The sequence below is a fragment of the Agelaius phoeniceus genome, chromosome 20, assembly GCF_051311805.1.
Source record: "Agelaius phoeniceus isolate bAgePho1 chromosome 20, bAgePho1.hap1, whole genome shotgun sequence".
Lineage (NCBI taxonomy): Eukaryota > Metazoa > Chordata > Aves > Passeriformes > Icteridae > Agelaius > Agelaius phoeniceus.
This window is the reverse complement of record NC_135284.1, coordinates 54428-76075: the sequence shown is the minus strand read 5'-3', so window position 1 is coordinate 76075 and position 21648 is coordinate 54428. Positions and strand designations below refer to the sequence as shown.

The window sequence follows — 21648 nt, the reverse complement described above, 5'->3', positions numbered from 1 at the left end:
TGTTGAAGTAGGAGAGTTCTCTAGGTTGAGCTCACACTGCAGCATCATCAACTACTTTCTTTCAATGTTGCTGAAATCCTAAAGCAGACTAACATAATAGGTCTGAACAGTGGTGTTCCACCAGAGTCCAAAATAATCCATAAAGAAAGGCTGAGAGGGCTGGGGCTGTTCAGTCTCCAGAAGGCTCATCAGAGAGCTTCTGGCAGCCTTTCAGAATAGTCTTAAAAAGTAGATGATGTCTCTGCTGACATTATCTTGAAAATATTGCACAGAACAAACTGATTTAGCCTTAAAAAGTAGGATCAAGTTGACAATAAATAACTGTAGAGATACTTTTAGATGTAATACAGAAACATTAGAAAAGTTAAGAAACTGTCCATTTGTGTAAAATATATACTACGCCAACTTAATAGATTGTTCTTTTATCATTCATGTTAAACACACTGTCATATACACATACACACATGCTCTGCATTAAAAAAATAAAAATATTGAAAAATCAATTGGCATACATTATATACTTTAATTTCAATTTAATCATACAATCAAATAGTTGAGGTTATTCATACAGAGCAGACCTCTTAATGCAGAAAGCTGTTTTTCTAGAAGTATGTCATAGCACTATCTCCCTAAACCCTTACACACACCAATAGATCAACTCAACTTACAGTCTTCAACTTTCCTGCAAACAGGTGGCTGTTAAGTCCCAGATATCTTTAGTCACCTCTCTGAAGTGGGAAGACTTTAGATAACCTGTACAAATACCTTGTGGATAGCTGCAAAAACAAGCTAAATTACAGAAAGTATGTAGATTCACCCTGTTGAATTAGCAATAATTTTACAGTCTAAAAGTTCCTTTATATAATTATATGCTATTAGGCCTAAATTGGCCAAGCACTTACCTGCGTCTTCAGCACTCATATCACACAGTAAAATCATCTATGACCTCAGACTGTGAAGGAATGCGATGTATAAGGCAGTATTGACCCTCTCATGGTAATTATGATGGACTCAATAAAAAGTACTCTACTGTAAGAATGTAAATAGGTGTATTGTATGTGCCAGTTCTGGACAGATTTCTCCTCATGCTTAACAAAAACTCCTCCAAAACATAAGTACGATATGTTTATCCTTAGAGTGTATTTGGCAGAGCTATAGGCACACACTTACTCCTCAGAATTATAATAATTCAAGACAAAGTAAAGAACTGAAGGCAATGGCATTTATATGCTAACAAAGCTGGTGCTTCATTCATGGTTTTTAAGTAAACTAGACTAGAAAGGGAGACTGAAGTAAAATCATATTTCAAATGCAGCTGAACTTATGTACTTTTTTAACTGAAATTCAGAGCACAGAGAATCATGACTGGAACAAAAATCTTTTAAGTAAAAGCTCTGTGCTTTCACTGATTTTACTTGGTTATCTGTCACATCATTCTGAAAAGATGCAATAAATCTGAAGAGTGCTTGACATATTTTATTATAAATGGTCATCAACACAGAACCAAATTAATCTTTCTAAATATCTACACATCAATGTAGAACCAAATTAATCTTTCTAAATATCTACAAAAAGCACAAGGGCAGGTTAAAAAACATTCTCTAGCATGAGCAGATGATTTGTGGCTTTCATTTTTTTTTCTTTCTATGAGCCTATTCTTAGGGAAGAAATAATTTTAGAAGGCTTTTTTTAGTCCAGTAAATCTGGAATAATCTAACTGTACTGTGGTTTTAATAGTAATTTAACTGAAAACTGAAACTAGTGCAAGGCTTTTGAAACTATTTCAAAACTCCCACATCTTTCATATATATTTTTGTGCACTGTTCATTTGCCTCAATCAGCATCTGTACTGAACAAGTTGAAAAGAGTTCACTCTTGTCCACACTGAAGAGCTGCTCTCCCCCTGAGTCCAGGTAAAAGGACATTACAGAAACAGGCTTGTTTCTATTAAAACTGTTCAAAGGCTTTTGTACCTTGCTAGCTCCTACCTTTCCTGCAATCCTAAACCATGCAAGCACACGATCTCAGACAAAGAGGAGTCCCAGCTGTTGCTAGTCTGATCAAGAAATCAATCCAGGACTGCCAGCAGAGGCATTAGCAGCCCTCTCAGCAAATACTATTAGATTTGACCATTACAGACAAATGCCATTATGTAACGTAGTAATCCGTCACCACACTCATCAGACAAGAGGTTATGCTGTCTTTATGATTTAAGAGAACAAAACAATGCCTGTTTGATCTGTGTGTGTGTATGCTAGAGTGGAGGGGTAGGGTTGGAGGATAGGCATGATTGCTCTAACGGTTGAGTACTCTAGGTCATTATTTGCTAAACAGAATTTTCCTTGTCCATCTGCCGTTTCTTTTATACTATGTTCAACAGAGAAGTGAAACTGAAGGTGCTATCTTCTGGAGTTTTACCTGCATTTTAAGATGGAACACCTTCATACCAGAATCACTGCATAAAATTGTCCCTAACCTTACAGACAGGAGAAGTAGATTTGCTTCCTGTGATCTTTAAACATAAAAATCCTAAAAATCCAATCTACTATTAGCACCGAAATGACAATATTTGCTTTTGCCAATGTCTTTTTGTCTTTCTCAAACCTATTTCCATATTACTGACATGGTGATGTGATCAACACTTCAGGGCACTGCTCAGAAATACTTCAGTCAGCCAGCTACACAGCTGAACGTTAGCAAAGGGACAGTACAAAGCAAGAAATAATACTGTGTTCCATTTGCAAAATGTCAGTCTTCCTATTAGCACGCTGTACTTGACCCTTCTGGCTGGAGAGGTGTCGATAGTTTTATTCAAAACATCGTAGATGACTGTACAGAGACTGGACATAGGTGAAGACGCACATGGGATCTGGCTTGTGACCCATCACCATCATGTCTTCCACTTCTATCAGACGGTCACAGTGAGCCATTTTCCTGTATTAACAATAAAACAGATACAACAAATCAAGAGTTACATAACTGCTTCCAGAATTCATTTGATGCTCTGATTTGAGCACCATTGAAATATTTAAGAAATCGTGAGGTTTATTGGCAGCATTTCATTTCACAATGAATTGAGCAAGGTCAGGCTGGACATTGTTTTTTTTTTTATGACCACAGAATATTCCTGTTCTTTCTGTCTCTTGCTTTATACTGGGATCTGATCTAAAGCCCTGGAGTGGTGGTGCTTTTTTCACTATCATTCACATTCCTTGTATCTGTAGCATGTAACCCAATCTCACACTACTCTGCCCATGTCTCAGTTCTTGGCTATATATAGGGAGTTCCAAAAGAATGGAAAAACTCAGGAGGAGATGAGATGTGCTGATGAAGGCCCATGTGGCTGTGTATTGTTTGTTCTCCACCACGCCCATATCTTCAAGATGTGAGTGATCTGGACCTGCAGAAAGGAACAGATCTGCAGAGGCTTAAGATGAAAAATCAAAAGGGCAGGGTTCAATTGTATCAGCATAGCTAGTACTGGGGTGAACAGCAATAGCTGAGAAAATAGCCTTTACTGACACTCAAATCAGTTTAAAGGCAATCATAGCTACGAATAGTAATTTCTGTAATTTTCTCTCACCTAATGTTTCTTAGTGTTGTGTTTATGGTGTCTTTTGTTCTCCCCTAAACTTACTGTTTATATAAACTGAGGTCGAAGAACACTGCAGCTTTCCCTTGAGAGTTGTAGATAGTTTTTTAGAGATCAATCACCTAAATGTATCACAGAATCTCCTTCAACTCACTGACAAGCAACAAAATTTTTTTATATATATGTGTACTTATAAAAATACTTGTATTTCCCAAATTAATTCCTTTGCTAGAGGCTGTAATAAGGAGAAACAACATTATGTCAAGAAATGTGAAAGGCTTTTTCTGAATGGGCAATGGCAAATCCAGTTCTTTAAGTTACCTCATTAGCCATGTGTTCGTACCGCCTATTACCATTTGGAAAAAGTGTACCAAACCCAGCTGCATAGCACATGGAGAGGTCTTACCCTAAGAATCACATTGATATCAGCTCAAAAATGTTACTATCTCTGACTGGCAGGTTCACATTCATAATGACTTTAACAAATTAGTTAGCATTTAATTACCTGCTATACAGCATAAAAAAGAATCTGGATATTGTGACAGAGGGTATTAGCTCTGCCTGTTTTCAGAAATGCAGTTATCTGGTTGAGATACTGAGAAGCTCTCAGTCTTGATCTGTACTTACACTGAATTCAACCTTTGTTCTTTTTCAAGAAGAACAGAGATGAAGTTTCCCACATGTTCTATGCGTTCTCTCTGCAGAGCTTTATTGTCTTTTTTGGCATGATACATGCAAGCTAGTAATGCTGATGCCTTAAGTTTTAGCTTCATATTTTCCAGATTCTGTACTGCATGAGTATACAAGTCTGAACTTCATATAAAGTGTTAGCAAGTTCTCCTCACAGTTTAGTCAGACAAAACAATCCTCTCCCAGTCCGAGAACCAAGGACACCCTTGCAGCTTCAGGCCCAAAAAGTATAAACAGCAGCGAACTGAGGATAGCAATCTGGGAGGATGGGGCTTCGTAATCTGAAGCTGTAATTGGACAATTAACCCCAATATGTAAATGGACCAAAACTTACAAAAGTGTGAAAACGTGTGATCCATCATCCATCTCGGGTGTAGCCTTGGCCAGGCTCTTGTACTGTCCAAGGTGTATCCTCTGAAGGCCTTTTTACTAAATACCTACTTTATTCCTTTAACACTGTCTAGCCTCTGTTCTAGGCAGCCTCCCAAGGCATCAATAGAGAGTCAAAAAGAATAATAATGAAACTCTTCACTGCTGCTCAGGTGCATTAGACTTGAACTGGAAGCACTTCCCAGAGCACTAATGTACTCACTCAGCCGTTGTGAAGGCCAGCTCAAAGTTCTGCTTGCGGTTAGCTGGGTCAAGCTTATTATAATCAAAAGCTTCAGGAAAGAAAGAATGCACAAGAGCGCAGAATGCCATCCCATCATTCCAGCTTGAGGAGAAGTTCTGCAGATCAATGTGCTGTCATGATGAAAAAAATATACATGTTAATGCAGCACAGGGGAACGAATAAGAGCAGCTGCTTTTGTTCAATGCAGTTTTCTATCATTCTTTCCCACCAGCAAGAGCACAGGCTTTATTTTCTTCTTCCCATCTTTGTATGTCCATTTCATTGTTGACATTCTGGGGAAAAAATGGCACTAAAAAGCAATAAAAGGTCTTTGCCTGAAATACCCAGATGCAAAGCAGACATATAGTCAAGGTCCCTGATCCAAAGCCCACTGAAAATACCGTGAAGAATCTCATCAACATCAGTGAGCACTGGAGCAGGCCTGATGCACCAGCTCAGTATCTGTGGAAAACTAAGGACACTGCTTATATATAACCATAATCACCCTATGGAGGATTTAAAATTGAAGAACAGTTCATTTTGTGAATAACACTAGATAAAGACTATGCTTGCTGGCTTTGCCCAATTCAATATCTGTTTACACACAGATAGGTAGAAATATAAGAAAAATCATGCCTACTGCACAACCTGATTCTCAAAACAAATTCTTATCCTTTCAAATGCCACAGTGAAAAGAAACATATTTGTCTCATGCTGCTTTCTCATCATATAAAATTCAAGTCCCAGCTTTTCCCAGCAATTAACCGTAATTTTAATTAGTTCTGCTTATTTACACTATACTCTACACTTTAGCAATAATTATGCACATTTAGTAATGTTGAAAAACATACTAAACACATGCAAAAAATCCCTAGAAAAAAAATTCTGTATTTCTTTGACAGTTCCAGTTTAAAGGCCAGGTAAAATAAGTAAAATCTCAACTGCTGTATTCCTATAGTAACACTGATGCTACCTCACAAAAATTTACTCAAAGTATGATTGAAACTCAACCATTTATTACAAATTTATTTGTCGAATACTAAGAGAGTACTTGGGTCTGCATGTAGCAAAATGGCCATAGTCTCCATGTATTCAGAACTTGTCATGTATAATGTGAATAAAAAATTACAGCCTGCAACTAAGAAAAAAAAGTCTGAACGTATACTGAAATTTTTATCCATAAGCACAAAAAGATTGGCTTTTAGAAAAACACTAATGCATTGCTTTAATATACATACAGAATCTCGTTCATGCAGTCACTGACAGTCTTAAATTGCTGCCTACAGAAACCATATTCATGTTACCCACACAAAAATTGATGACTTTGAGGAAGTTAACTAATTCTCTAGCATATTTTACATTCAGCCTTTGAGCACGGAATTTGGCAAATTCTCTTGAAACAAAAAAGAGAGAGATGAAAATACTACCATATCTTTACCTTGTATCCTATGGTTTTTGAGCGACACCAGTCTAACAAAATTTGTTTAATGCTGCTAGCGCTGGCAACCCCAAAACTCAGCGACCTCTTCAGCTTAGCTCTGGATTCTCCTTTTCCTCTGGAAAATTAACAGAGACCAGATTAAATTATATTCTAGAAAAACTTAAACCTCTTTGTCAGGAACATCTATACAACTTTGCTCAGGTCAGCCCCTGTCTAGGTGATATTTGAGAAACATGTTGCTGAAACCTCGACTTGTTGGTCCTGCAAGAAAAACTTAGTTTTATTAAACGGAAGACAGAATTCCAATTCCTCTTTTGTTTAAATCATACTTCCATCAAGAAGTGTCCATATTTTGATCCTTAATGAATGGCAACAGAAAGACACTGTATTTGCAGTCTCCTATAATGATGGAGAAGGCAACTTTCACAGAACTCTTCCCTGATAAAAGGGAACCTGCTGCTTCAGCTGAACAACTCCAAAGTCAGAGAATTCTGTAGCTGTGAATTTCCAAGACTTGGTCTGTAAGTCAGTGAAACTTTAGGGGCCTCGTATTGTTCCTTAGCTCCAAATCCTACAATGAGAGAGTTCTCCCACCCAGCTGTACTCTGCTGGTAATAACTGACAAATTAGTTTTCCATTAACAAACCATTCTGGAGACAAGGACTGAGACGTACTTTCCATCATCACGTTCAAGTTTTTCAAAAAGCGCTTTCCTGGCCTGTGTTCCTGAAGTCCGCGGGAGCGTCTGAGACCGCACCAATTCTCGCCTCCTTTCAACTGGGCGATGCACAGCAGGAGGAGGGGAGGGAGAGCTGGGTGTCACCTCACAGCAACTGTCAATGGCACTGGAGAAACATAACGTGAAAAGTATGTGGCAAATGAAAGAGTAACTCTCTGCAGTGACAAGAGCAAGCATAAAGGTTCAACTATTGTCTCTAAACCTTCCAAAAGATCCATTTCAAGAAGACCTGCATGAGTCAAAAGCAATGTTAATAAAAGTAAAATTATTATTGACACACAACAACACTTAAGTATTGAAGCACCTAAGGTACTGTTACAAATAGGACACAGCTGGACAAGCCACAAGCACCTTATAGCACTGAGCAGAACAACAATTAAAAACCTTCAAGAAAAAAAAAGACAAAAAAACAAAGTTGTGGCCACACAGGAGCACTAAATCCCATCGATTTCCAACTTCAGGGTTCTTGGAGGCTGTGACATTTTTAAAATGAAACTTGAAGAATAAATCAGGAAGTACTTTTGAAATTTTTACTTGTAGCACACTGAATTCTGACCTTCTGACAGTGTTGCTTTACTGACTGACTGCAAGCTGTATATATGATTGAGAAATATATTCTAATTTGTGTTTGTTTGAGCCATATACTGCTTCATTGGCATTAATGAAGCAAGCCAAACATTGCATTTGGAATTACTCCATATCACAGAGATGGGGAAACAGGCAAAGAACAATGACATCAGTGTCACGCGTTAATTTCTGGTACAGATGGAGGTCGGGTATGACACCAAGTTCTCGAGTGTGCTCACTGTATCATGACTCAAATGCTGAAGTGCTGATGTTGGAACTACCTCGGAGGAAATGTAATGCCTAATTTGCGATTCTTTTCAAGACAGATACAAGCCTAATTTAAGAGATTTAAACTTTCTTCTCTCCAATTCTTTTCTTGATGGATATTTTGCATGCTAAGCATGTCTGTATATGCCAGGAATAATTGTGATACCATGTAATTCTCTACTAAGCAACTGCAACTTGAGTTAATAGAGAATGTGTAGTAGTCCTCAGCAAGGAATTTAGTCTAGCCGAGCCAAACTAAGGATATTTGCTGGTAATCATATGTTGGTTTCCAAAAATAAACCCAAGGTACTAATTTCAACACAGATTAGTATATTTAAAACTGTTTTCAAACGATCTGACAGCTTCCTCCTCCTAACAAAAATCCACCACTATCAAGCACTGATAATCTTATTCAATAAGACTAAAACAGGGTGGAAATTCACAGTTAGGTCTACTTGAAAGTGCTCTGTAAAATTTTGTCCTTTCTCATCTCTGTTCCACTTAGCCCAGAGGAAAGCTCACAGCCTTTAACATGCTTAAAATATAGCACCAGTGACTCATTTGTTCTTTGGTGCACTGGTGGGACAGCCTGAAGAAGCACCCCCCACCAAAAAAGGAGCCAAATGTGCTAAGGCTATCCAAAGCTGTACTCGCAGGCGTGATGTTGATGTACAGCCTACTAGATGCCTCCTGAAAAGAAAGGTGTGAGGATTAACCAGGATATGGCCCTGATATAGGAATCAGAGGCAAAAAAGAGCAGGGCATGCAGGGGGTTTAGGGGGAACGAGTGATCCTCAAACTAGACATATAACATGATATATACAGCAGGTTGCTGATTTCCCATGAGAAGTACAATCGATAAATAACCTGGTATGTTTCACCTGAGAACATTCAGGGTATGTATATAAGCACCGCTGTGTTGAATGAAAATGACTATGTACAGTACATCACTAGGATGGTTTTAGTACAGATAGTGTGATGATTCCAGTAGTCACTGACATTGATTGGTTATTCGCTGAAAGTAGAAGTGTGGTTAAGAGGAATATGCCCATTTACATGTTGATGGACATAGCACATACGTTACATACATTAATGTAATTTAATGTATGTACATACATACATTAAATGAACTACCTATGTGAATGTAAGAGATCATGGGGCAAGTAGTTTAATGTACAATTATACATCCAGTGCTTAAAATAGCATCTGGGACTCACCCGTTTTCCAAGTCAGCAGAACATCTGTCCCTTGAGACTACATTGACCACAACGGCCTAACAAAATGTCATGAAAAATGCATACCTTTCACCAGTTTTGGCTCCACTACGCAGCCCATAGTTCACAGTTGAGACAGGCTTGGTGACAGAAGTAGCATTCTCTATATAAAAACAGAAAAGATGCGTTAGTGCAGAAACTTTCCTCATGTGCTTTCAAATAGAAACTTTCCTCATGTGCTTTCCTGATGGATAGACACGCATTGATTTTTACTCACCACACTGTTAAACTGCAGGCCTCTGACTTCCATTTGAGCTAACAAGCTGGGGAAGGATTTTCCCCAGCAGTTCAATTCCTCTGTAAAACTGCAGCGAGGATAGTGTAGGCATACCAGGAAGGACTCCAAGAGGATGCCTTTGATAAAACTGCAGTTGGAAGGTCAGATCACTTCAGGCCCTCAGAGCAGGGCACACTGCCACTGACATTTCAGTTAAAGGAAAAAGTGGTGCTTGCAAAAGTCATTCTAGCAGACAAGGCCTGGGGAGTTTAATGTAATTGAGTACATAATTTAAATTATCTCATTTCTACCAGGAAATTTTAGTTTGGAAGGGCTACATATTTTGCTAAATAAACCGACACTTGAGACCACTGTGAAATGCCAGTACATTGTGCAGGCAGTAACAACTTGGTGACAGCAATCAGAGGTACTTTTGGAGAGAGCTCAACTCATCTATTTCAACTGAAATCAGAAATCCTTAAAGCATTTTGTCCTTTACCACATTATATGACAAAGGAGACGCCTTACTTTTATCTTGCTCAAAGTAACTTGCTTCAGTATATGTGGGTGGGCATGCCACTTTCCAACTGCCTTGTGTGCAGTCACAGTTTTCACTTGATCAGCTGAAATCTTCACTGCTCAAGCTGTCTGCTTGCCTCACTTTTCTGGCATCTATGGTTTCCACTGCAGAGATTGCCTAACATTACACACGTACATCACTTGTGCAAGTAAGGGTAAGTACCCCTCACTTTGAACTCATTGAGAATCTGATGGAGTAGAACAAGTGTTTGTGATTCTATGAGTCTGCATACATACTTGTTAGCAATGTTAGTATTACCGTGTACCTACAAGTCAAAACTACATGCTCAGATCCCCCAAAGAGCCCAGAATCGCTCTCAGTTTTTGTTACATAAGGGCATGCAGATAGGAATACTCACCTCCAGTGGCAGATGAATCCATTGTTCTCATGGTAATTGAATTCCAGTCCTTCACTGTATAAGCACAAACAAAGGAAGTGTTTGCTACATTTTTAGTTTTAGTAAGATAAAAACTGAAAGAATAATCTGCAAATAATCCCTATCTCTTGCTAGCAATCCCATCCCAGTCTCCTTCTGTAATTTCTGACCCATATATATAGTCCAATTTGTAAGTGTCACAGCCAAGGATGAACAGCTTCTATGTGAAGCTGAATTTTTTTTTAAACTCAGTTTCAATATAACTAAGATTCTGCAATCACTGACATGTGTATATGTGTCAGACTGCTGTCAGTCATTCCTTCTTCCAAATGACTATTGAAACCTGCTGGCCAAATATCTGCCTAACTTCACACAGGACCTCCAGTCCTAAAGCACTAAAAATGTCCACAAATTTAATGAAAAGAGCTGGGCACGTTTAAGAGATTCAGTAACTTACTGAATTCAGTAACTGCGCTGTCAGATACACTTCACTAAAAACTCAAATACATTAGGCACAAAAATTCTCTGCAGATGTGACATTACAGCTGAAGGCTCCAGCTAGGACCCACAGTATTCCAAAATGGAATGTCCCACAATGGGATATATAGCCATAGAAGCAAGGTTTCATAACGACCACTAGGTCACAGGACAACACTCATAGCACCAGCTGAAGAAAGGAAACGGGATGCGGCATCAGCAAGTTATTCTTCTCTTTTACCTGGCTGGTTGGAAGATTTTACTCCCATTTTATTTGCGCTCTTGCCCTGTCCCAGTAGGCAAGAAGATGTATTAGTTGTTCCTGTTGGACAGATGTTCTCTCCTGAAAACTTCTCAGATGTCCTGGTTACTGCAGTAACAGGAAGGTGGGGCATCTGTAAGGTGACTGCAGGGGCATGGGCTTCGGGGGACGAAGATTCTGACATCTGAAAACAGGTCAGTTCACGGGCGACTTTTGCCTGACCTGAGTAGAAAATGGGAGAGAGGAAGTAAATTTGTTTGCAGTTTGTAACAAAGCTACAAACCAATGTTCACGCAACAATATTTTACAGGTCATTGGACTTACTCCTCTTTGAAACATTATACCATTTACATAGCAGAAACAACCCTAGCCCAAGTGACCCTTGCAGCGATCACACGTACTCTACGTGAATCTCAGCAGGAGCAATATCTTCAGATCATTAATATACTAGCATTTGCATTTGGTAAGCTTCTCTTCCTCTGTGCAGCCCTCACTCACAATCTCCTGCCCCAGTTAAGGAAGCAGCATTTTTGTTCATAGTTTTATGAAACACTGTATGACTCTCTCTAAAGTGGAGATGGTAAGTCCTACGTCCACTGAAGGATGACAGAAGCGGATGGGTGACTTGCAACATGTTTTGGGATAGAAGACTACAACGGCACCCACCACAAAAGGTCCTATCGCTCGTGTCTCAAGTTAATGCAGGAGTAATAGCTTCCAATTTATGAAACACCGTAGTACATGCTTAACAGTAAAGCCAAAGTTTAGAAATTACACTCCTAATTATGAAATAAAGTAAAGGTGGCACCGGACAATATCCATCCTGAAACTATAGTAGATTCTAACCCTTCCAAAATGTGAGTCCTGCTCTATGACTGCCAAGATCAGGTATTTTACAAGCAGTGCTGCTTCATTTCATGCCCTGTTCCTACCTGATGATGAAGATCGATGCCCATTTTCAATGATGGAAGAACTAAAAACTCTTCTAAACTCAGGTTTCTGGTGGTCATCCAGGTCTACGCTCTGTCAGAAAAGAAAACAGACATGACAGCTAAATTTCAAACAGCAGCAAAAGTGAGAAGAATATCCAGAAACACCTGCCAAGAACAGGTCTTCCTCATGCAAGTGACCACAAAATAAGAAAGGAACAATTACCTAACCCCAGGAGCCTAGCCTGCCAATGAAGCATTGGCAATGCCTAACTTAAATCAATCTTCACACGTGCGTCCTTAACGGACCCCAAGCACCTAGGAAGTGTTATCTTTTGTTAGATAAAGGTATCGCCACCCACTGCAATGGTGATAAACAGAAGACTTGATGTAACAGTGGAGAAATTGATTGAGATTGCATGGAATAATGCTATGCATTTTTTTCTGTTTGCTGCAGAAAGAAAATACAGTATAAAAACATATTGTACAGGCATTACAAAGTAAATTCAATCCCAGGACACTACAGCTATTTTATAATCTGTAACGTTTGTAAGGATAGCTTTATAGCTTTTTTCTGGCAAAAGCATAAATTGTCCTCATAATGGCTGTCAATATAATTCCAGAAAAATCAGCCAGGAATTTTTTTGTGGGTTTAGTAGAAGGTTGGGGGGAGGGGAAGGGGGAGGGTTGAGGGGTTTTGTTTGTTTGATTGGGGTTTTTTTTGTCTGGTGGGGATGGGGTTTTTTGGGGGTTGAAGGGGCATGTTAAACTGTGAGGAACTATGTGATTTTTGGCTGCATAAGTAAAGGAAGAAGAAACTGCTTCACAGATACATGATTACTGCAGTTAAGTTTCCAAGAAGAAGCAAGTTAGCTTCAAGCTACAAGTAGTAGAGAGAAATTCCCCAACACACGGTCCACAAAAATGTTCATTGATTGCGTAGTAATATCCAGATGTTTTAATTTTCTGGGAGAAACCCCCTATTTTGAAACTTTTGGAAAAGGGACTGTGCATGAATAAACTCGGTTATCACTAGCTGCCAGGACTGAGAAAATTACAAATTAAACAAATACTAATTACAGAAACCAGGCAGAATCAGGGGTTCAGAACCTTTATTGCTGCGTTTAGTGCAACTGAGATCCCAGTCAACAATTACTGCTCAAATCCAGAACTGAAATGTAAAGCACAGCTAATGCAGCTCCCTAGAATATACCCATGATACACAGTTAGAACTGTTTAGCCATTCATGTCACATTATGACCTGAATGTGAAGAATGCCTGTGTAGGCTGTAAACATGAATCTACTTTTATAAGCTGGGGAGGCGTGGGTGAGTAAAATTGTCAAATGACATGATTGTTGCAAAGGTCACGTAGCATTCTACACACTGAACTTGCTTTCTAATGCAATGTCAAGTGCTGCGTTACCTTATTTCATGCAAACCTGACTGCTACGGTTTGGCTAATAGTGCCAAAGAAGAAACTGATACCAGGCTGGAGGATGGGGAAGAAGGCCCATGTGCTGACAGAACAGTGGGAGGATCTGAGATCAGATTCTGATGGGCATTTAGTAGTGTCAGACTGAAGTACTTTCAGAATTCACTGTGGAGATGCCAAGCTTCTGACAAACTCGTGTTTAGAAATACTACTTCTGTCAGTGCTGGTTACATAGATTATAAATAGCAGAGGGATAACTACACGTATCTGTTCTTAACAATAAGAAGTACACATTTGTACGACTCATGTGACAACAACACAATGAAGAACTGATGAAGTTGAAGAAAAGAAAGTTAACACTAATATTTTCGATGCCTTATCCAAAGCTGGCTTGTAGAACTCATCTCAGTGTAGGTCAGAGGTTTTCATGTAAGGAGGGTGATAATACTTTCCATAGTTATAGGGCGGCTGGAATTTCTCCTTTGCTGCAAAGAAGTTACACTTTGGAGATCCCTAACTGTAAGCTGCAATTATCGCAAGCCAGTAGTAAAAATTCAATGCATTCAGAAAAAATAAGCACCAGCTCACAAGATTAGGAAAAAAAAAAAAAAAGAAATACAATTGTTATTTCCCCGCTGAACCTCTAAGGTACATGTCTGTTATGTCTCTTCAAGATTTTGTCTGCAACAAGGTCAAATTCTAGAAGAATGACAGACACATGATATTACTCTCACTCAAATGACAGATTTCAGTCATTCAGTGTCATTCATAAGACCACCAATTACCACAAGGGTCACAATACAAATCTCTGGTTCTAGAAATGCTGTTTCTCTAGGAGAAGTACATCCCATTCTTAAATACGATAGGTGAAATTGTTGCTTCACTTTGTTGAACAGTAATATTGCCACTGACTGCCACCCAGGCAAAGTTCCACACTCTGTTCCTTGCATATATAGAGATCACTGAGATATCAGATACTGGGAACAATGAAATTTTGAGGAAATGGAAACAAGCCAGCTAGACACCAGAAAGAAGTGTACCACGTTTACCCCTTAATTCTACTACAAGAAAGCCATTGTCCACAAGACAATACAAGTATCCTCTATCTGTAACTGACCCTGCTACATGAAGAAAAAGCCTTGAACACCATGAACATATTAGAAAAACTATTGCACTGAAGAAAAACAACAGGAATACTGGATATACTGGATATAAATTGATAGGAGGGGACAATTCTCTCTTAGCAGCTTCAGCAGGTGCCTGTGGCTATGCCACAGTGAATTAAAACAAACAAGAACAAAAATAGTCTAGATAGGATCAAGGCAACCATGAAATGTCACCATTCCAAAAGGACACTTCTAGAAGTATAAGAGAATAATAAAGAAGATAAATCAAAATATTTCCTTTATCAAACAGAGGAGTTAAGATAGTTTGGAAATAGAGTATGTAATGCTCTAGTAATCATGTAATCTCCCTGTCATTATAGAACCATAGAACGGTTTAAATTGGAAGGGATCATAAAGATCATCTTGTTTCAACACCTTGACATGCACAGGGATTCCATGCTTATATCAGGTTGCTCAGGAGCCCATCCAACCTGGCCCCAAAGACTGATAGGGATGAGGCATCCACAACTTTCCCGGGCAACCTGTGCTTCACCACCCTTTGAGTGAACGGTTTCTTCCTAACATCTAATCTAAACCCGCCCACTTTCAGTGGTTTAAAACCATTGCCCCTTGTCCTGTTGCTATCTGCCCATACAAAAACAAGTGCCTCACCCTCTTTTTTGTAAGCCCCAAAGTATTTGAAGGCCGCCATGAGGTTTCCTTGAAGTCTTCTCCAGGCTGAATAACCCCAGCTCTCTCAGCCCATCTTTGCTGGAAATACTTAGGTCATTATATAGACCCAAGTCACGTCTTATGCAGTTACTCACAGGCTGCCTAAGTGCTGGGTGCCATCAGGTCATCAGGGAGAGATCCCAATGGGTAGTAATACTTGTTTAGACCTTCATAGGTGGTCATAGCCAGCTATCTATCTCTCTGTGGCTTTGACCACTGCAGGCAGATTCTCTGCAGCTGTCTGTCCAAGAAACTCTTCTGATGGTTTTAAAACAGGACACCCTTAAAGTACTTTTAGTTCTCCCTCTTAACAAAGGCATCATGCTTAATCACAAAAACTATGGAAATATCCTAAGTTATGAAGCTCTTGCCAAAATGTAAAATCAGACCAACAAAAGGAAGATCAAAACTCTTTCTTTGTAAATGCTCAGTAGCGCAGGTATGGCTCCAGGATCCAGATCTTTGAAACTACCTCTTCAAATATCCCCTATTTTCCACCTTTGTGAAAGCAGCTCTCAAGACTCTGGCGTGGTTAAGAGAGCTGAGTTGAAGTCTGGTATCAAAATAACAGAAAGACTCACCTCCAAATCAGAGCAGCTAACGGCCATTTAAAATTCCACCAAAACCAGTATTTAGACTGCTCTATATCAGCTTTCAAGGACATCATAGCAGAAATTGCCCAGATTAGAATTAAAAGGAGATTTGTGTCCTTGCTTCTGAGCTATGCTTGGAATTCCCTGGATTCATTTTTTTCCCAAATGAAATTACCATGAAAAATAATCTAGCAATATTAGAAAATAATGGCTGAGATACCAAAGATGCTCAAAATCTCTGATATTCAATTAATGCTGCATCGACCGCACAGTAAAAAGGAACTCAACCAATAAATCTTTTCAGGAGCAAAAGAGCACATCTTGATTTGCTACTATTTCCAGGTCAGTATTATTTGCTTCTCGTGTCTCACATTATAGAAGTATTTCCTAAAACTAGAAGCGTCACCAGTTTTATTATAGGTGCTCGTGTGTCTGTAAACATACACAGTGCCATTTATGGTATTCTGTTTCAAATTCTTCAGTCCTATATCCAGAAATTGGAATCAGCTGCAGGAACAGTGTTCATTACAGAAAATCTGAGCAACTGTCCCAGCAACCAAGGCTTGGTCTTTCGTCATTTGCATGTAGCCACATCAGAACCTGACCCACAAACTCATGTTTTCACTGCACAAATTTGGCATGTATAGCTGTAGCTGCACCTCCCATACTTCTCAGTACTGAAATTCCCTTTCGGTCAGCTCTGCTAACTTGGGAACTTCTCCAACCTAAATTGTTGGGAGGGCACTGAAGAACGATCAGCACTTAAGTGATCTTCCTTAAACCCCCAAAGCAAAGCAGGAAGGTTCCCATCCAAACAAAAGCTCATACTGTGCTTTAAGGCAGACCGATACTTAAAGCTGGATATTGGCCATAAGATTGATGCAAGACTTTCACAGACTGTGAAGTGCACACCATAGCGTAGACAGTGGTGATGGAGTGAGTGAAATGGATTGAGGGACCACAATCCCTTGTCCCTTCTGTATCACTCATCTTATTTCAATTCCTTACAATACAAGCAAGTGTGGATAGCTCCGCAGAACAAAAAGGAAGCAGTCTGGAAGTTGTATGGATGCTGCTTACCTTTGTCACACAGGGGAAAGGCAGCAGTTGCTAGAATGTATCAAATAACAGTTTTACCTTTCCATTTGCCCAGAGGTAGGAAGCCCAATGATCCCATACACAGGTCAGTAGGAATGAAGTGGGCTGGAATGCAATACAGACTCTGCTCATTCCTACCAATTCTAGTAAATGCAACTTCCAAGCTTTTCTTCTTTAACCCCAAGCCTAGACAGACCACAGACCAGTTTTTTTAAAGCTCCAACAGTTTTAAAACCCCCTTAAGACATGCTTAACCAAAAGGACGTGAAACAGGCTGTCATCTGTGAAAGCCAAGTCTCTAGTACCTTAGTTTTATGTGACCCAATCACTGACTGGTTGCGCTCTCCTGGCGTCAAGGGTGGCACAGGAGCTCTCAATTCTTATCACAGAGACAGACACAGAAAAAGAATTACACAAAACATCTCGGTACCAGATGAGCTTTCCACTATTGGGATTTCTGTGCACCAAGTTACAGTGCTCCATTACACTGCAGAAAGTTTTATCAGTGGGAGGGATAACTACACTTGCGCAAGTTTAGGTCACGGACACCACGAAAGCTTGTGTCAACCTCTCAGGGACGAGCTGCAGCAGTGAGGGACAGTGGCTGGACAGCAAAACTGACTCACTGCGGGATGTTATCTTATGGAAACCACTGCCTGCTATATGCTAAGCTATTCCCCTTTGCAAGCTTGCCAAAATCGAGTCCAAAAAGGATACAAAAATATTTGCGTACACACGTACATTGATAGCCTAGACTGCCCCATCTCTTCTTATTTCTAACCGCAGGGCACTGACAGGTTGCTACCACTCTAACCAAGCTCCCAGTCTGACCAAAGAGGGCCATAATCAGGTAGATCTCTAGATGGTATCACAGCTAAGACCATCTCTCACAGCACCTCCCAAAATACCACTGACCCCTGGCAAAAGAGGAACTCCGTGTACCTAAACATTATCCCGTGCCAACACAGTCTGGCAACACCCGTGAAGCATCCCTTCATGCTTGCCCTTGGCCCTCCCTCCTGTCGTCTCCCTGGCTGCTTACCTGGCTCCGGCCAGCAACCGTTCGCTTGCCATGACCGGAGAAGGCACCGTCGGCCGAGCCTTGCGCCGGCGAGCCGGGCCCCACGACCTGGGGGCTCTCTGCCGCCTCGTTCACCCACTCCTGCGGCAGCCCCGCCGACCTGCCCAGGGCCTCCACCTGCCGAGACAGGCGCTCCAGCTGTACCCGGAGGCGCCGGTTCTCCTGCTGCAGCTCAGAGACAGCGTGTGCCAGGGGGCTGGCGAGGCGCAGCACCTCCTCCACCTGCCGGCCTACTCCTTGCTTGAACAGCTGGATGTCCACATGGATCTCCCGGACGGCGCCCCGCAGCGTGTCCTCGTAGCGCTCCAGGCCGTCGCAGACAGTCTGCGCCTCCCGACTGTTCAAATCCTCGCTCTCGCCGGCCATGGTGTCCGCGCACCGCAGGCTGCGCGGGCAGGGACGCAGGAAGGTCGGCAGCGGCTATCGGCAGGCGCCGGACCGTCCCCCCCCTCCGCCGTCAGCCTCTCCACTTCTTCGAGACCTCCCCGTGCCTCCCGGCGGCCCCTAGCCCAGCCCTAAGCCCGGCCCCCGGCGCCGCCGGGCACGGCCCGTTCTGCTGGGACGCGGGGGCACGGCGGGGCGCGCCCGGGGCAGCCGCCGCACAGAAGCGGCGCGGATGGTGCGGGTCGTGCTGCTGCCCGGTGTGCCCCGCTCAACGTGCACTTCTTCAAAGGGGGAGATGGAATTTCGGGAGGGAATGGTGGAACAAGCAGGGGGAAGGGGCGGGGCCACGGGATCGTTCACAGCTGCGCGGGGCCTTTAGCCCGCGAGGGGCTGCGGGCGGGGCCGCGGGAGCGAGACGGCTCGAATCGGGCGGCAGCGCCGGTGTGGAGCAAGGAAGAAGTGGGAGATGTGGGTCGGGAAGGAATCGGAGAGAGACAGAGCGAGGGGAGGAGGGGTTAGTACCAGGTCTTTCCCGGCTTGCTTGGACGATGACGATGTGAAAGTATGCACAGATTGTCTCTTTAGCGGGGAACACGGAGGCGAGGGGAGGAGAGAACGGTCTTTGAGGGCGTAGAGACGGAAATGCACGCACATGCACCCTTAGACAAACTGCCAAATTTCTACGCTTTCATGGGCAGAAACTTGTAACCAGCATGTTCACACTTACACGTTTCCCACAGTAGGTGCAATTCCATGGGCATTAGTATTGAGCTGCCAAGTCGTCCAGCTGATCCAATCTGGGTGCGTGGTGGATGCGACACATTTCTGTCAAGCTAACCAGAGCCACGATGCAGAACCCTTTCAGGCGTATTCTTTAATGCAGCGCAAGACAAAAAAGCCCCGCAGAAAAAGGGAATCTGAGAAATATTTTAAGCAAATTTGCATCATCAGGTAGCTATACATGACAGCACTTTATGTCAGGTGGCTACAACTTCTTTGGTACCATTTAACAGTTGTCAATAGTAGCCTACTTGCAGCAGCAAGTAGCTAAGCCTGTAAGTCTGGAATGTGCAGGGAAAGTTGGCATTCTGCCCCAGTCAGTATGTGTAAAACTCTAAAACAATAATAACAGAATCCAATTACCATTAGCTCACAGGCAATTTCTTAACATATGCAACCTTATCGAAAAACAATACGTGTGTGTGTGTGTGGTTATTACTGTTGACAGCTCATAGCTATTAGCTAATGGTACTCATAGTGTAATTCTTTGGAAAATACTCTTCTCTAGTAAATATTTCCATTTTTTACAATTTTTTTACTTGTTAAAGAAAATTTCTACTTTGCCACAGAACAACTATCTAGTAGACATTTTTGTTTTCTGACAAAAGGTGTTTTGAAAGAAAATTTCCAACCTATTCTCAGCTAGGTCTAGCAGAGCTAAGCAAATCAAATTGTTTGGCTGTTTACAGACTCGGCAACCATAGAGTAATCACAAACTGCCAGTGTTCTTAAAACTGCCTCTCATTCATGCTTTTAGAGCAATTTACAGTACAGGTCAGCATACCAACAGTTAACGTACATCCTAATTTCACAAAAAAATGAAGTACAACTTTCCGTCTGTCTCTCTGTCCTGTTGCAAACAAGGAATTAGCTTTATACTTCAACAGTCTGAAACCATACCCACCTTTCTGTTCCCTTTGAAATCTTCTCCTTTGGACCTCTTGCAGGTGGATAGAGCATGGGAATATGTCACTCTCCAAAAGCCTCTCAAAGCAGTTATTGGATATAAATAGCACAAGTGAAGCCCAAACCAGTGATTCAAAGATGGAAAGATAATGCTCAGATTCTCAGAGCTTAAACTGAGAGATTTAGAATATCTTGATGCCCAAATCACACTAGATTCTCTGTCTCAATATCTGATGGTTTTTCTTCTTCAGCAAAACTCTATTAGGAAATAAGATTTCTTTTGAAGTACAGGCAGTCAAGGGCCTCTTTTCAGGTCTGAGCCACAAACCAAAGACCAAGATCAATGGATGCATTTCTGTTCATAGTGTTTCAATAGTTCCCTAAGCACTTGTGGTTATCACTTTTTAGAATCAATCTGGAGTGCTAGAAAAAAATTGAAAACTATCCTAGAACAGCAGCAACGTGTAATTTCATTAAAACAAACTCCGTTTCCTTTCCTACATGTCTCCATAGAAAGACACATGCACGTATAATGTAGGTGGGTGTACCCGTGTGCATTCAGAAGCCAAACCATGAGCTGGGAAGTCCTCGCCTGATAAGTTCTTTCTAGACTTGTGTTAAAAGCATACGCATTTCAGACCTTGAGAAAACACAACCTACTGAAACATATTAATCTAAAAGCTAAGCAATCCACTGGTAGTTATGCAACAAGGATTTAAAGAGGTATCTTAGACGTAGAAAGATTTTGGATCGTTTAAATATCAAAAGCCCATTCTGAAATCGGGTCAGTTGAGTGCACGGGTACAATCACTGCTCAGATGAAGTTTCACAGCCCGTCTGCATGTGAAACAACAGTTTTTTAGGGGATACAAGCATCATAACATCACCTTAGGACGCTGAGGAAGGATAAACCTTCTAAATATAAAACATGAGTTAACGTTCTTAGTGACTTATCTCAGTCATTAGTTCTAATTTGCAAAGCTTACTGAAAACAGCCGAAGACAACAATCACTCCAAGCAGGCTAACAGCCAAGAAGCCTCAGTTGTTTCTTATAACTGACAGGCAGCTTTTTGGTGTCGTTCTCACTTGTACCAGGAATTATTGTAACATTGAAATCACGGTGGCAGAAGGTATCAGAGCGTATGCACGAGGCACATGTCCGCAGACCTACGTGCAATCGCACCCACCCAAAGGCGGCAATAGGAGCAGCCATTCCCTGACTTGTGCAAGGTATGCAGCTCCTTTGGCCGTGTTCACTCACCACAAGAAGAACTAACAGTCTCCGTTACACCTAAGGATGCCAAGCCCTGTAAAGGGTAACATTTAAGAGACAACAGTCGCTGCCATGGCTGCAAACCTTGTTTTCTCAATACTGATCTCGGGTATCTGAGACCTGGTCATCCTCTCCTTAGCAATCACTGTGCGATCATGTGTCTGACAGCGTTCCACGGGCAGTTCCAATTCTTTCCAGATCAGAGTTCTAGCTTTTCACGGCATAAAGCAACCCGA

General features: G+C 41.3%; 1 protein-coding gene across 1 annotated transcript; it reads right to left on the bottom strand.

The window, feature by feature from the left end:
* Positions 1–499: 499 nt before the first annotated feature.
* SMTNL2 (smoothelin like 2) lies at positions 500–19039 on the bottom strand. The gene is made up of 9 exons (XM_054646979.2): positions 18030–19039; positions 12028–12118; positions 11075–11317; positions 10339–10392; positions 9211–9286; positions 7011–7181; positions 6334–6451; positions 4875–5026; positions 500–2934 (listed from the first exon to the last, which is right to left on the bottom strand). Exons 1-9 carry the CDS (start codon positions 18432–18434, stop codon positions 2808–2810), a joined length of 1437 nt encoding a protein of 478 aa, XP_054502954.1. The 5' UTR covers positions 18435–19039; the 3' UTR covers positions 500–2807.
* Positions 19040–21648: the final 2609 nt, after the last annotated feature.

Coding starts and splice junctions, on each gene's coding strand:
- SMTNL2 (XM_054646979.2), bottom strand. CDS start 18,434: ATGGCCGGCGAGAGCGAGGATTTGAACAGTCGGGAGGCGCAGACTGTC. Junction 12,119..18,029: donor CGGTTGCTGGCCGGAGCCAG/GTAAGCAGCCAG, acceptor CTTTTCTGACAG/AGCGTAGACCTGGATGACCA. Junction 6,452..7,010: donor CTTGAACGTGATGATGGAAA/GTACGTCTCAGT, acceptor TTAATTTTCCAG/AGGAAAAGGAGAATCCAGAG.